General features: G+C 64.7%; 2 protein-coding genes across 2 annotated transcripts; one reads left to right on the forward strand and one right to left on the reverse strand.

Moving 5' to 3' along the window:
- Positions 1 to 55: 55 nt before the first annotated feature.
- CHLRE_02g087150v5 (uncharacterized protein) lies at positions 56 to 6,070 on the reverse strand. The gene is made up of 11 exons (XM_001701888.2): positions 5,367 to 6,070; positions 5,078 to 5,181; positions 4,450 to 4,725; positions 4,047 to 4,120; positions 3,572 to 3,736; positions 3,222 to 3,408; positions 2,738 to 2,901; positions 2,258 to 2,445; positions 1,880 to 2,042; positions 1,513 to 1,695; positions 56 to 1,201 (listed from the first exon to the last, which is right to left on the reverse strand). Exons 1-11 carry the CDS (start codon positions 5,420 to 5,422, stop codon positions 1,025 to 1,027), a joined length of 1,737 nt encoding a protein of 578 aa, XP_001701940.2. The 5' UTR covers positions 5,423 to 6,070; the 3' UTR covers positions 56 to 1,024.
- Positions 6,071 to 6,270: 200 nt separating this feature from the next.
- CHLRE_02g087200v5 (uncharacterized protein) lies at positions 6,271 to 13,739 on the forward strand. Its single transcript, XM_043059355.1, has 5 exons — positions 6,271 to 6,586; positions 6,959 to 8,375; positions 8,507 to 8,623; positions 8,778 to 8,906; positions 9,027 to 13,739. Exons 2-5 carry the CDS (start codon positions 7,086 to 7,088, stop codon positions 12,918 to 12,920), a joined length of 5,430 nt encoding a protein of 1,809 aa, XP_042926989.1. The 5' UTR covers positions 6,271 to 6,586; positions 6,959 to 7,085; the 3' UTR covers positions 12,921 to 13,739.
- Positions 13,740 to 14,039: the final 300 nt, after the last annotated feature.

Below are 14,039 nucleotides of genomic sequence, written 5' to 3' on the forward strand. Positions count from 1 at the left end.
GTACTTCGCAAGCCTATGGCCACGGTAAAAACAGGAGTATATACAAAATCTGCAGAGGGAACTGGCATTACAAGGGCAAAATAATGTCAGCATGGACCGGACTGTACCCACACGCCTTGCCCACACGCGCTGTGCACAGGTGCTGGTTCAGTCTTTCAGGTCGTGTTCCCGCGGTCTGAAGACAATGAATTCCAAGTGTGCATCTCCCGGCACGGCATGTTGGGCATGGCTATTCGACAGCGCGTGCAGTTGGGTCCAGCCATGCAGCTAGGTGCTGGACTTGTGTGATGCAATGACAGGGGTGCCTAAGCGCATTCCCGCACTTCAGTGGGGTGGTCGGGGGCGCCAGGGGGCACCCCGTGGGGGCTTTGGGGCCCGCATTCCCGAACCAGCAGTCGCATCCAAAGCCATCGACTCTAACCGTCCACCCTCGTCCACTGCCGCCGCCCTTGCTCTGCGCTTGCAACTCAACATCAACGAGTCCTCACCCATGATACGAGACCTGTGCTAAGCTCTGCACCCACAATGCCTGATGACAGTCACGCATGTTGTGCGAACTACGGGGTGTAATCCAGTCTCATCAAAACATGAAAAGACGAACAGACGATTACTACGACGCCGATACGAAACGGCACGAGGCTAGAATCGCACCAAAATCATATGCTTGTGTACAACATACCATCCGACCAGCAAAACATGTATGGCGCTAGGCGGCCTCTCCACCCGTGCCTTCACCCCCGGTGATATAGCTGCTACGACTATTGCACCTGCAGGCCCGGCGACCGTGCTAAACGCCCCAATGTCTCTGCGTCCGCCATCCTCTGCCAATTGTCATTCGACGCTCCGACCATGCCCGCTGGTTTTCTGAGGGACAAATGGGCGCACCAGCCTGCTGAGCTCCCGCCGCTCCTCCTGACCTAAATTCTGCTGATTCTGCTCCTGCTCCTGAACGTCCTCTCGTGGCGCCACATCCGAACGTACCATGGCATACGCGTAATGCCGTATACGCAGTGTCTAAGCCGCATCAATCCAGGAGGCCGTTCGTGTTGATGCCGGCGGCGGTGTGGCGGCGCAGGCTGGCGGCGGCGGCCGCGGCGGCGCCGGTACCGGAGGTATTGGGCGAGCGGTGCCGGGCGGGGTGAGTCAGCTCGGCCGGCAGATCGCTCAGAGCACCCAGGCTACGCGGCACGTCGCGGAGGTCCTGTGCGTGTGTGTCCACGCATGTGTGTGCGTTCATGTAAGTGTATGGGAGGAGGGAGGGTACCGTAGTCAGTTCCAAAGCCCCCAAAGCCGAGGGATGGGGTGGGATGGGGGCCAGGCACGTCTGGCAATGGGGAAGTGAGGCACGCCGCGGCATTGCCACGCAAGCCCGTTCCACTGACTCTTTGGTCTTGATCCTCTCTTCTGGACCCCTCTCCTGCCCCCATCCCTCTCCTGCCCTGCACCACATGCCAGCGCTGCCCAGCCGTACATCATGGCCTTACACGTCCATTCGAACATCGCCGTACTGACCTGCAGCACCTGACTGATGTGCTCGCGGTGCGCCTCCGCCACGTGCCGCGCCTGCTCCGCCAGCACCTCCAACACCAGGCTGGCGTCACTCACTGCCAACTCGCGGTCGGCGCTGGAGTCGCCGCCGGCGCCCGCGGCAACCGCCACGGCGGCGGTGGCGGCGGCGGCGGAAACGCCTGGGTCCTGTGGTTCAGAGGCCAGCATATGGTAGCCGTCAGCATATCGGTGGACTTCAGCAGAGAGCAGTTGAGTGCCGTTTGCGGGATTAAACAGAGGCGCGCACTGACCCCAGCTGCGCTGCGCTGCCCGGTACACACACATTCCTGTAGATAGAGCTGTGGGGGATGCAACGCACACACGCCCGCACCTGCGCCGCCATTGCCATGGCCTCGCCGGTGCACATGCGGCTCAGGCCCGCCAGCAGCTGGGCCTCGCCAAACATGGCCACGGGGCGCGGGCCGCGGCCGGGGTCGCAGGCGTCACGAGTGATAACCGCCGCCGCCAGCGCCTCGGCCAGCGCCGCCAGCAGCCTGCACGCCGCACACGAGCAGCAGCAGTGCCAGCGACAGCAGCCGTTCAGCAGCTAATCAGCTATCATTGCAGCTTGCACGCCACAATCAGCACTGAACCCTCCTCACAACGGCGAAAACGCAGCAGCCTCATCCCAAACAATCATGTCGTCATGTTATGCTGTAAAGCGTGCGACGAATGCGACGCCAATCCCATTCCGCAACCCCTTGCTCACCGGCCCGCTGACACTGGCTCCGCGCCATGCGCCCGCAGCGTTGCCACTAGCTCACTCTGCGCCTGCGCCAGCGCCGCCAGCGCGCCCGCCGCCGCGCCTCGGGCCACTGCGCCGCCGTCTGTGACGGTGTTGCCGGCGCGGGCCGGAGACAGAGCGCGCGACAGCAGCATCACCAAGGAGGAGGCAATCTACGAAGCAAGGTTACAGTGGATAATGATTCGCACGTCAGCAAGGCATAAGTGGGATAGGAGGATTTAACCCAACGTGCGCACAAATGGCGAGCAGTGATCCGTTGTCAGAGAAGCGCTATCGTCGCGCCACGCGGCACTTGCCAATGGGCCCTTGGACAGGATTGATGTACACTACACGCAAGTCGGGGTCACCTACAAGCCCGGCCGTATCCGCGTGCGCTGCTCCTGCCACTGCCCTGCCCGCGACTAGCCACCTGTGCTGTACCTAACCAATCATGTAACTGCTCACCTCAGCTGCGGAATGCGGGCGCCAGGTGTTGGTGTTGAACAGGGCCGTCTCGAACAGCGACAGCAGCGGGTGCGCCGGCGCGTGAGGCGAGGCGGTGCGGCCGCCGGCCTCGGTAGCAGTGGCAGTGGTGGTGGTGGTGCGGGAGGAGGCGCCGGAGGCGGGGTCTGTGCGGCGCGAGGGCCGACAAGGACGTCGGACAGGCGGCGGCGGGCGGGCCCTCAGTGACGGGGTGGCAGGCCGGCTAGCGGGGCAAGCAGGGCAGCACACACGTGCTAATGGATCTGCCCATCATCGTAAGACTCTACACCATACTAGCTCGGCCTCGCACATGCGAGACCGCCTCCACACCACGCAACAGAAACTGTTGGATGCACATGCGCACATGTACGCAAACAGCCCATGCCCAGCTACCAAACAGGCAATCAAACCCCTGCACGCCGGCGATTGCCGCCCCTCGCACCGCCAGCCGCGCGGCACCGCTCACCGGCGATGCAGTCGAACACGACCTGCGCTTCACGCAGCAGGGCCGACTCCTGAGCCTGCTGGCCCGCGGTGGTGGCCACGTGCGCCGCGCCAGCCCCAGTCGCCCGTTGTGTGGCGCCATCCGCGGTCGTCAGGGTGGTGGGTCCAGCACGCCTGGTGGCGCCCTCCAGGGCTTCGGCCATGCCCAGCTGCGAGCGTGGTTACGCAGATAGTTGTGTAAGTAAGGAGAATAGTATCACGAAATGAAAAGCCAAAGGGATGCGAATGCGCGCGTGCGTCGCATGCTTACATGTTGGGGAAGATGGGCGCTGCTACGCGAAAACATTGAACTCCGCACGCACGGACACTTACCAGGCATACCGCCACGGCTGCGGCCTTGTCACGGGAAATGTCGGCAGCGGGCAGTGTCGCCACACGGCCCACCGCACCTGCCAGCGCCCGGAGCGCCGCCACGGCCGCCGGGGCGGCGTCGCCGCGTGCATCTGCGGCCGCCATTGCCAGGTCATCCACCACGGCCTGGAGGTGCGGATACGTGTGTTGATGTCATAATGCGGGTGTCGATGCATGCCAACATGGCAATAGTTGCAGCACTAGTGCACTTCCAATTCTTTTCCCAGCCCTTCCATAGGTTCCCACAACTACTGGTCTGCAGTCTACGGCTGACACCGACGCGAGAATCGCGTCATCAAAGAAGCCAAGGCCAAGCCTCCTCCACGCTAATGGGGGCTTGATTTCTACAGCTCTCGCGGTGTCATGAATGGTGCACGAACGAACCCGTGCCGCACACCCATGGCCCCGCCTGACTCCTCCCCTTTCGCCCGCCCACCTGCAGGCCGCTGCCGGGGTAGTGCAGCAGGGAGGCGCTGGCGAAGCCTGACAGCACGTCGGCGGCCTCGTCAGCTGCAGGGTGGTGGCGTGTGTGCAGTGGGGTTCCATGCATGAGCAATTTGGGGGGGGGGGGCAGCATTGAGGGGTCGTGGTGGTGGTTGGGGTTGCGTAGCTGACCCCATGCGGGCGGCCCATCCAGCGGGCGCTCAAAGACGCACACACCGACACAGGACCCTCTGTCCCTCTCCTCTTGTTGCATTTCCAACACAAGACAAACACGCCGCACTGCTTCAACTACAGTCAGCAATGCATTCCACGCTCTCCTCCTCGCTCTATTGCATTGGTTTTGGTTTAGTTTGGGCTGGTATCTACGACCCCCCACCCCCTGAACTCCTCCTTACCGCCGCCCTCAAACTTCTTGGCCTGCAGCTGGTCCTCCAGGCACCGCAGCAGCGCCGACGCAAGGCCCGTCGGCGAGCCCGCGCCCGCGCCCGAGCCGCCGCCACTCGCGGCGCTGCCGGATGCATAGTCTTGCTGGTGCTGGTGCTGCTGGGCAGGGGGGGCGCTGGCCAGCGAGGGGAAGGGCAGGGGCTGGCGCGGCCAGACGCCGTTGCACACGGCCGCGGCCACAGCCTGATGCACCACTCCACCGAGTCGGCTGCTCATCATGGTGAACTCTGTATGGGACACGCGTGTTTGTGCGTGTGTTAGGAAAGCATAAGTGGACGTGGTCGAAACCCGTGTGTGTGCATGTGTAGCTGGCGTTGGGGCTGGACCCTGGGGTTGGACTGTGGGAGGGGCGGACGTGTGAGGCGGTGGGCCTGGAAGCAGGTGTGACAGAGCAACAGCGCGGGGCCAGGCCAAGGCGGCCGTGCCCTTCGTGACCACATGGCCAGCAGTGCAGCAGCGGCAGCACTGCACGGAAAGCTCCCGAGGGCGACTGGCGCCGGGACAGTGCGACCCAAGCACTTCCGCAAGCAGAGTAAGGTCACATGGTCTCGGAGCTGACGCAGCGACACGGCGACGCACCGGCATCGTAGCGCCTCCGTTGCTCTGTCTGTCCAGCATGAAGGTATGCCACTGGTCTCACGACAGCCATGCGAGCCCGCGAGACGGGGCGGGAGTTGCTGCATCTGTAGGTTGGGGTGCCGAGCGCGCGGTCACGCAAGCCGAGCTGGGCCTGCCAACGCAAACAGATCTTTACTTCACATAATGACTTATCGCATGTCAGCACGACCAGGGCAAGACAACCACGCGCGGCAAAGCCCGCGCTCGTCCGCGTCTGGCGCGGCCCTTGGGCACTACACCCACAGCGCACCGTGTGTTGCGCAACCTGGCGCCCGGGAACTTCGCTTGAATGCATGTGGTTGACATGTTGAAGTATAAAAGCTAAGCGGGCACTCCGGAACGAGAGCAACTCAAATTTGCTGACTCGTCGCGAAGCTGGTGTCAGTCCCGGTGGAGGCAGATATGAAAGTATAGGTAGATGTGAATATTGTTGTGCTAGCTCCCGTCCGCCGCCCATAGTTCAGTTCAGTCGGTGTGGCTCATCGGGACGCCACCCCCGCATTGGAGGACGGCCATCCGGGCCCGGACAAGTCGGGTCGCACCGAATTGCATACGGTGGACAGTCAGAGCGCACAGTGTGAGGTCGTCTGCGTAAAGTAGGCAGACAACACGCCTGCCACCAACCTGGTGCGAAGTCCAGCGTCGCAAGCTGCGAGCACCTGGACCACTTTTACTGTGATAGCACTTTTGGAGGAGTGGTAATACTGTAGTTGCAGGTGCTCCAGGTTTAGGAGCACCGCGAGACTCTCGACGGGCCAACGGTGTAGTCGTTGCCGCGCCCCGACTCCCGTAGCTCACAGGTAGAGGCACGCCCCTCCCTCTCACTCTGGAGTAATTTACATACGCATAAAGGCCCACATAAACAAGCATTGCCCGGACACAGTGTCGTGAAAAGCTAATTGTAGCTTCTAATTGTTGCCGATAGCACGAACACTGCACGTAGCTGCGACGAGGACAATTCGGCGTTGGCAGAAGGACTATGGTCTATGGACTGGGCCTTCGGCGGAGCTAGGGGGACGGCGGGCGGGGGAAACCTGCCCCTCGCAACGTACCGTCGCACCTCGAGCAGCGGGAGGGGGCGGGAGGCGGGGGCCCAGGGGCTCAACAAGCGCCTGTCCTCGTCCAAAGTCCCGGACTGGCTTTGTTCTACGCTAATAGAGCCATCTTGTTCATCACTGTGCTGCAGCCACGACAACTCGGCAGGCGGTCAAGCGTGCTTACCTCGGGAGTGATCAAAACTAAAAGCAATAAAACATTGTTGCTTTCCAAGCCCAAAGCTTGCAGTGCCACCATCGGATCGATCAGGGCTCGAGTGCGGATGGGCCCGCCCAAAACATGCCGGTGCTTGATTGTTTAGCACAGACCAGGTGCACGGCTTACCTTAGCTGAACTGCAAACATTGCCCAAACATCGATACAAAGGGCCTTGCGAAGAAACTTGCGCTGGTCAACTCAGTGGACTCGGCCCCAGGTGCGCGCAAGGCCAGGCTTGCTTCATGGTCTCCACCAAATTCAGAGCCGCTGAAGGGCGCGGGGTAGCCGAAAACAAATGCTTCCGGCCGAAAGCAGGTCGGATTTTGCGCGTTGAACAGACCGCTCTGGGGCCGGGCAGCAGTGCCTGTCAACTTTAGTGGCGCTGCAACGTTGCTAGGTAGCGGTTCTGGCCGCTCGCGGCCGCTGCTGGTCCTGCGGCGGTGCAGCACCCAGGCCCGCTTGTGCGCCGCTGCTTGTGCAAGAGCAGCGCAGGCCGCGACCGTGCTCAGACGGCATCATCCTTATATTCAGGCATGGCTATCCTGATATGTGAATGCTGACGCGCCCTGGTCGTGGTTTGTGTGTGCAGGTTTGCGGGCTCATTGGCGCTGGCTTGAGAGCAGCTGCAGCGCTGTACACTGGACCTCTCAGACATTTATTTGAATGCATCACTGTACAGCTCACTAGAGTAGGCGGGTCGAGCAGGTGCAGCCAGGATGCCCTGTGTTAACCGCAAAACGAGCGGAAACAGGGCGGTGTTCACCGTTCCGCCGCCGCCGCCTGTGCCAGGGCAGCTCATATATGATCATGAGGGCGCTGCCGCCGGCGATCTGCAGGGGCAGGAGCCCGGGAAGCCCCAACCGCCTGCCGCTACCTCGACAACAGTCCTGCCTTCGGGCAACATAGGCGGGCCACATGGCCCCAATCTAGGCGTCCCGCCGCATCGGCAGGCGCAGCAAGCAGCGGACGCAGGGTTGCAACCGACTGATCCGCATGCCGGGAGCGGGAGCAGTAGCAGCAGCTCCCGGGCGGGTGGGCACGCGCGGCAAGCTAGCTCGCCACACCAGCAACACCAGCTTGCGGCCAAGGCGGCGTCCGGCGCTCTGGTATGTCCGCAGCATCTAGAACTAGTCTCGACGGTGCCACAAGCACCCAAGTGCCTAGACCCAGGGCTCCAGAGCTACTGGTGCAGCCTCAGCTTGCAGCAGCGGCGGCAGATGCTGCGGCTGTCCAAAAAGGACCTCTTCACGCGCGTGCGGTCGCTGTACTGCTCGGGCTGCTTCGCATTGGTGCAGCTGCAGTACGAAGACCTCTGCACGTACGTCGCGGATCAGGCGGCGGCTGCGTCAGCAGCAAAGAACGGCTCATCCTCCTTGAGCGGAGGGCAGCGCAGCTGTGCAATCTGTGCGTCGGGGCACGCCTGCTTCTCGGGGCTATGGGTGTTGGAGGACGGGTCCGTCACGCTCACAGACGACCTGCTTTCGGCGCACCCGTTCGGCCGTTTCGAGCAGGCGCGGGACTGGGACCTTGAGCGCGAGCAGCACTTCTCGTCCGCCGAGGTGTGCGGTAGCGGCTGGTGCAAGCGGCCGGGCGTGAACAAGTGCAAGCTGCACACGGGGCCGGTCGCGCCGGACGAGCTTCTAGCTTATTGGGCCACGCTACCGCAGCAGCGGCGGGAGGCGCTCATGACGCTGGACGAGGAGACCTTTCTCGGCGAGCTCGACGTGAGCATGAAGCTGCAGCTGCGCATCTGTAAGGAGTGCCGCAGCAACGTGACGCGCGCATTCAAGGAGCTCAAGCCTGGCCGCGACGCGGCGGCAACAACGGTGGCAGCGGGAGCGGCGGCCCCAGCAGCAAACGGCGCACCGCCGGCGCCGCCGCCCGGGCCGACAGGGCTGCTGCTGTGCGACCGGCACGAGCTGCGCGCGAGCGATGGCCGCGTGCGCGTTGAGGGCCCGGGCGAGGCGTGCTTGTTTGAGAAGGCAGAGGAGGTGCAGGAGCAAAAGGTGCGGGAAGGGCGAACGAGGGCACGGTATCATGGTGTCACGAATATCAAGTCGGCTGGTGCATCCGATAGTAGGGCGCGTTAAACGACCAAGTTACGACGGGTTTAAACATGGCTGCCGCTGTCGTGCAGGCGTTCGACGCGTCTGCTGGGGACCAGGACAGCCCGGAGACGATACGGCATGCGGAAACGCCGGAGCTGGCGCGTGAGGCACTGCAGGATTCGGCGCTGCTGATCTTCAAGGCGCAGGTGCGTTCCTGGGTCGGCGCATGCGCTAGAATGGCCGCGGGCGTATGCGCAGGCGTGTGCGTTTGCCTGATCAGAGGGTGCTGCTGCGCGGGCACGTGTGGCGCGGGACACGAGTTGCAGGGGCACGAGGCATGAACATCATGCTTTGCCGCAGGTGGAGGTTGCGTTCCGCGACCAGACGGCATGCCGGAACGCGCTGCTGCTCTTCACCGTGCTTTGCCACGGCCTCCTGGAGCAGCAGCTGGCGAACGCGTACAAGGAGCTAGGTGCCAAGCGCGCGGAGGTGAATACGGGCGCAGAGCGGTGCCTCGCCGTGTGCACAAGGGTACACAGCATGGGCGCGGCCGGTTGGTATCTCCACCGAGCATACTTGACGTGCACATTGCGTTTGACCTGTGCACAGGCTGAGTTGCTACGGCTATTAGAGGAGGACGAGGCGAAGGAGGCGGCAAAGCGGGAGAAGAAGGCCACCAAGGCCGCCACCAAAGCCAAGAAGGCGCCTGCCGCATCTGCAGCCGTGGAGGAGCAGCGGCACCAGGAGTCGGACTCGGAGGAGCCAGAGCCGGAGCCGCCCGCACCGGCACCGGTGGTGGTTCCAGCCGCACCTGCTGCGGGAGCGGGCAAGGGCAAGGAGAAGGAGAAGGACCCGCACGGGGCGAGCAGCAAGCCGCGGGCGGACTCGGCACCCGCGACCGGCATCGCCAGCGCGAGCAGTAGCACGAGCGGCAAACCTGGCAAGCAGCACGCGGGCTCCGGCAAGCAGTCGCGGGCGGGCAGCTTAGATGAAAGCATGGCAGAGGCGGTGGCAGCCGCTGCTGCCACGAATACGTCAGCAACCACTCGCGGCGGCAAGCAGCCGTCGCATGCGCAGCAGAACGGCGGAGCGCCGCCACCGCCACCGGCGCCGTCTGGCAAGGCGGCACCGGCCAAGGGCACTAGCACGACCCCTGCCGCCTCGGCGGCATCAAAGGGCAAGGAGCATGACGCTGCAGGTGGAAAGGCGGGCAAGGGCAAGGACGCGGCGCCGCACGTGCTGATCGTGCCGGCCTCGATGACTGTGGCCAAGGGCGGGAAGGCAGGTGGTGCCGCATTATCCGCTCAGCAGCCGGCCGCAGCTAAGAGCGCAACAAAGGGTGGTGCAGATGCCACCGGCAAGGGCGCCACTGCTGCTGCTCAGCCTGGCTCTCACGCTGCAGCGCGCGGTGCAGCCCCTCCGGCTGGTTCAAAGCAGGCCGGCAAGCAGCACGCCGCGCCGCCGCCGCCGCCTCCCCCACCGCCGCCACCACCGCCGCCGCCTCCTCGGCAAGCAGCGGCAGCGGCACCGCCGTCGTCGTCGCAGCCGCCAGCGCCGCAGCTCAATCACAGCAACTTTCCGCCGCTGCGCCCCAGCGGGGGCAGCGGGACAGGCTTGGCGGGCGCGGCTGCGCCCGCTGCGGAAGCACCCTTGCCGGTGCCGCCGGCAGGAGGTCCGGGTGTTGTGGACCCGCTCGCAACTCAAGTGGCGCCGCAGCAGGGTGGCGCTGCGCACGCGGCTGTGGCCGGCACGGTGGACCAGGCCACTGATGTCGCAGCGCTGCAGCCGCACTTCGGCCGCCCGCCGCTGCCGCCGCCGCCGCCGCCTACGGAGGCGATGTTGCAGCCGCCGCTGCAGGCGGGCATGTCTCCGCTGCTAGGCCCCGGCGCCGACCTGGGCCCGGGTATCGGAACACTCGCGTCGAACGGGCTCGGGCAGCTGCAGCAGGCTGCGTCGCTTGACATGCAGTTCCGCGGGCCGTCGCCCGACTCGGCTATGCGGCAGCTGCAACTCGGCCAGGCGCCTTCGGGCCTGCTGCAACCGCACCAACTGCAGCAGCTAGGTGCAGGTGCTGCCGGCATGCTCGACAGCCAGCAGATGCAGGGACTCGGTGGCGGTGCGGGCGCTCAGGCCGGCGGTCTGCTGGGCTTGGGGTCGCAGCTGGATACAGCGCCGTCGGGTGCGGGCACGTTGCCGCTCACCAGCTCCGGCAGCCTACAGTCGCAGGGGTCCGGCCTGCTCGGCCTGAACGGCCCAGGTGTTCCCAACGGTTTGGCCGGCGGCCTTGCCGGTGGCCAGGCGGGCCAGGCCACTGCGGGTTTCGGGTGGCAGCTTCCGCTGTCCCCGCAGCAGCAGCCGCATGGACCGCAGGTACCGCTGCAGCAGCAGCAGCAGCAGCAGCCTCAGCAGCAGCAGGGCCTGATGCCGAAGCTGCACGCGCAGGCGCCCGTTCCCCAGCAGTTTGCGGGGCTGCACGGGCCGACGCCGAGCCCCTCGCCGCATGCGCCTCTGCAGCAGCAGGCGCAGATGCTGCAGGGTCAGCAGGCGGGCCTGTCCGGTCTTGGTTTGCAGCAGCACGCGGTCGCGGCGGCCGCGGCGGCGGCAGCCGCGGCGGCAGCGACCATGGGCCAGGGCGCCAGCCACCTGCCGCCAGCTCAGCAAGCAGCGCTACTTCAACAGCAGCAGCAGCCACGCGCCATGTTTGGACAGGGTGCTTCGCACCTGAACGCCAGCGGGCAGGTGCGGCCGCAGGGGCAGCAGGGCGGGCCGAACGCCAGCATGGTCGCACAGAACGCGGCACAGCTGCTTGCGCAGGCGCATGTGCAGGCGCAGGCACAGGCGCATATCCAGGCGCAAGCGCAGGCACAGGCGATGCTTCACGCGCATGCTCAGAACGCCTCCCAGCAGCAGCAACACCAACATCAACAGCAACAGTACCAGCAGCACCAGCAGCAGACGCTGGCAGCACTGGCAGCTGCGGCTGCTGCAGCTGCTGCGGAGGATGCGCTCGGTGGCAACGCCGGAGGACCTGGTGGCGGTGCGGGCCAGGGGACAGGCCAAAATGGGGTGGGCGCTTTCTCGCTGTTCGGCGGCAACTTCAACGGTGCAGGCATGGGTGGCAACGCTGCGGCGGCTGCAGCGGTTGCTGCGCGTGAGGCGGAGCTGCGCCAACAGCTGGAGCTCCAGCAGCAGCGCAACCTGCAGCAGCAACAGATGAAGGCGCAGCAGGCGGCAGCCGAGGAGCGGCAGCAGGTGCGCCAGGCCACGCTGCAGCAGCAGGTGCTGCAGGCGCAGGTGCAGCAGCACCAGCAGCAGGCGGTCGCCGCGGCCGCCGCGCTCCAGGCGCAGGGCTCCGGTCTTACCGCACAACAGGCGCAGCAGCTGACTAGCTACCTGCTGCAGCACCAGCAGCAGCAACAACAGCAGCAACAGGCGGTTCAGCAGCAGCGCCAGGCGCAGCAGCAGGCGCAGGTATTGCTGGCACGGCAGCAGTCCCTTGCGGCTCAGCAGGCGGCGCAAGCCCAAGCGCAAGCCCAGGCGCAGGCGCAGGCCAAACAAGACGCACTTGCTAACGCACAGTGGTCCGCCCTGGGACGCTCCCTGCAGCAACAGCAGCAACAGGCTGCCGCAGCGGCGGCTGCCGCGTCTGCATCAGCGGCCGGCAATGCGGGCGGCAACCCCGGTGCAGGCTCCCACCTGCTGTTCTCAGGCCTGTCGGCTGCCGGTGGCCCGACCGGTGCCGGCATGAATGGCCTCGGCGGCGGCGGCGCGGGCGGCATGGGTAATGCCGGCTTCGCAGGTGCGGGCGAGGCCCTGGGTGGCGGTGCGGTCGCGTCGTGGATGCGCGGCGGCCAGGCTGAGGCGCAGGCCGGTGGCGGCAACGGGCCTCTACACGCGCACATGCACGCCACTGCTGTCCAGCATGCGCAGCAGCAGCACCTGCGCCAGAGCATCAGCCTCAGCAATCTGACCTTGGGTGGCGGGCCGGGCGCGGGCGCCGGTCAGGGCGGCGCGGGCGCGGGCGCGGGCCAGGGTGCGCTCGGCAGTGGCAACAACCTGTCCGCCGTGACGTCGCTGGACAGCGGCAATAACTTCTTCGGCCACCACAACCAGCTGTCTGGCCTGAAGTCTGGTCTGGGCGCGGGCATGGGCGGCAGCACGCACGGCGCGTTCGGCAGCCAGGGCAGCCTGCTGGTTGCGGCCACACTTGGCGGCGGTGCAGGTGGCGGCGGTGCAGGCGGAGGTGGAGTGATGGGCACCGGTGGTCTCGGCGGCTTGAGCGGCCTGGGCATGGGCTCAGGCGCGCTGGGAGGTGGCCTGAGCGGCGGCGGCCTCTCGCTTGGCCTGGGCGGCGGTGGTGGAGGCGGCGGGCTGGGCGGCTTGGGCAACCTGGGTGGGGGTAACCTCAACAACACCACATCTGGCAGTGGCACCTACAGCCTGTTTGGCGCCTCGCCCTCGCCGTCGATTGCAACTAGCTTGACCGGCGGTCTTCTGGGCTGATTGGACAAATCACGAGCAGGGTACGAGCCTGCTGATTTCACGAATACCGTACAATGGCGTGCATGATCTTCATACAGAGAGAAGGGAGGAGCAATACTTGACTGTGAGCCGGAGTCCGCATTGTTGGAACACATTGGGCTACACACTGGGGCGTGCGAGCCCGCCCAAGAACACATGTTGGGCTGCTGGGGGTAAACGAAGAGCGCAGCATTAGGCGGTACAGTAGGATCTGGAAGTGCAGTGAGAGCATCTGTCCCATTCGCTTTCGATGGGTACCCGTCACTCTCGTAACGACCCATTGAAGCTGAAAGAGCACTTGGCAGGTGTAAGGGGCTTCCAAGCCGAGGTCAGTCCGCAAGCTGTCACTCGATTGCTCTTGCACACGAAACTAGTACGGCAGTGCTGTTCGCACTTTGCCTGTTTGCGGGCATTCGTTTCCGCGCTTTTGATGCTGTGTGTGTGGCACACCGACGTGTTCACATTCGAACTTTTGCAGTGTTCGAGTAACGGCTGCACATTTGTGCACGCACGGTTGGGTAGTGAAGTTGGCTGACGAAGGGTCCACGTTCAAGCTCCACAACTTGTGGAGCGTTTGGGGGAAGGATATCTGGTCCTGTATATCTACCGTCGTCCGTCGTACGACAAATGCGTGGGAGTGCAATGGCGCATGGTGCCAGTTGGGCTGGTCAATGGGTGGTCTTGTTCGGGGTGTGGCGTGAGAAGCCTAGAAGACGTACTGTGGGGCGCAAGACGAGACTGCAGCGCAACATTCCGTGCACAGACGCGTGCATGCCGGAGAGATTGTAAATGAATGCTGGCTGAAGCGCGCCTGCCCCCGGATGCAACCATGTTGCTGAAATCGAGCCGGCACACGCTGCCTGGCTGCATTCCAGGTGGGTTCAATTATGGATGCGGATGTTACAGAGGGGACAGTCCCAGCTCCCGAAGACGCCGAGCCATCACATGCTATCAGGGCCCAACCCCGACTTTGCTGCAAACTCTCCCGCGGGCAAAGTCCGTGTGACTCCGCGCACAGTGAGTCCTAGCCAAGCCTCAACCCGCCAGAGCCCCACCGCTGGGCCTCAACGCCACAAGCCTAGGCACAGGAGTGCCGGGAAA

The sequence above is a fragment of the Chlamydomonas reinhardtii genome, chromosome 2 (assembly GCF_000002595.2).
Source record: "Chlamydomonas reinhardtii strain CC-503 cw92 mt+ chromosome 2, whole genome shotgun sequence".
In the NCBI taxonomy this organism is placed as follows: Eukaryota; Viridiplantae; Chlorophyta; class Chlorophyceae; order Chlamydomonadales; family Chlamydomonadaceae; genus Chlamydomonas; species Chlamydomonas reinhardtii.

Excerpts from the sequence above, each read along its gene's own strand:
- CHLRE_02g087200v5 (XM_043059355.1), top strand. The coding sequence starts at position 7,086 with ATGCCCTGTGTTAACCGCAAAACGAGCGGAAACAGGGCGGTGTTCACC. Across the intron at positions 8,624-8,777 it reads TGCTGATCTTCAAGGCGCAG|GTGGAGGTTGCGTTCCGCGA; the intron begins GTGCGTTCCTGG and ends GCTTTGCCGCAG. Across the intron at positions 8,907-9,026 it reads TAGGTGCCAAGCGCGCGGAG|GCTGAGTTGCTACGGCTATT; the intron begins GTGAATACGGGC and ends ACCTGTGCACAG.
- CHLRE_02g087150v5 (XM_001701888.2), bottom strand. The coding sequence starts at position 5,422 with ATGTCAACCACATGCATTCAAGCGAAGTTCCCGGGCGCCAGGTTGCGC. Across the intron at positions 2,446-2,737 it reads GCCCGCATTCCGCAGCTGAG|ATTGCCTCCTCCTTGGTGAT; the intron begins GTGAGCAGTTAC and ends CTTGCTTCGTAG. Across the intron at positions 1,696-1,879 it reads CCATGGCAATGGCGGCGCAG|GACCCAGGCGTTTCCGCCGC; the intron begins GTGCGGGCGTGT and ends TCTGAACCACAG.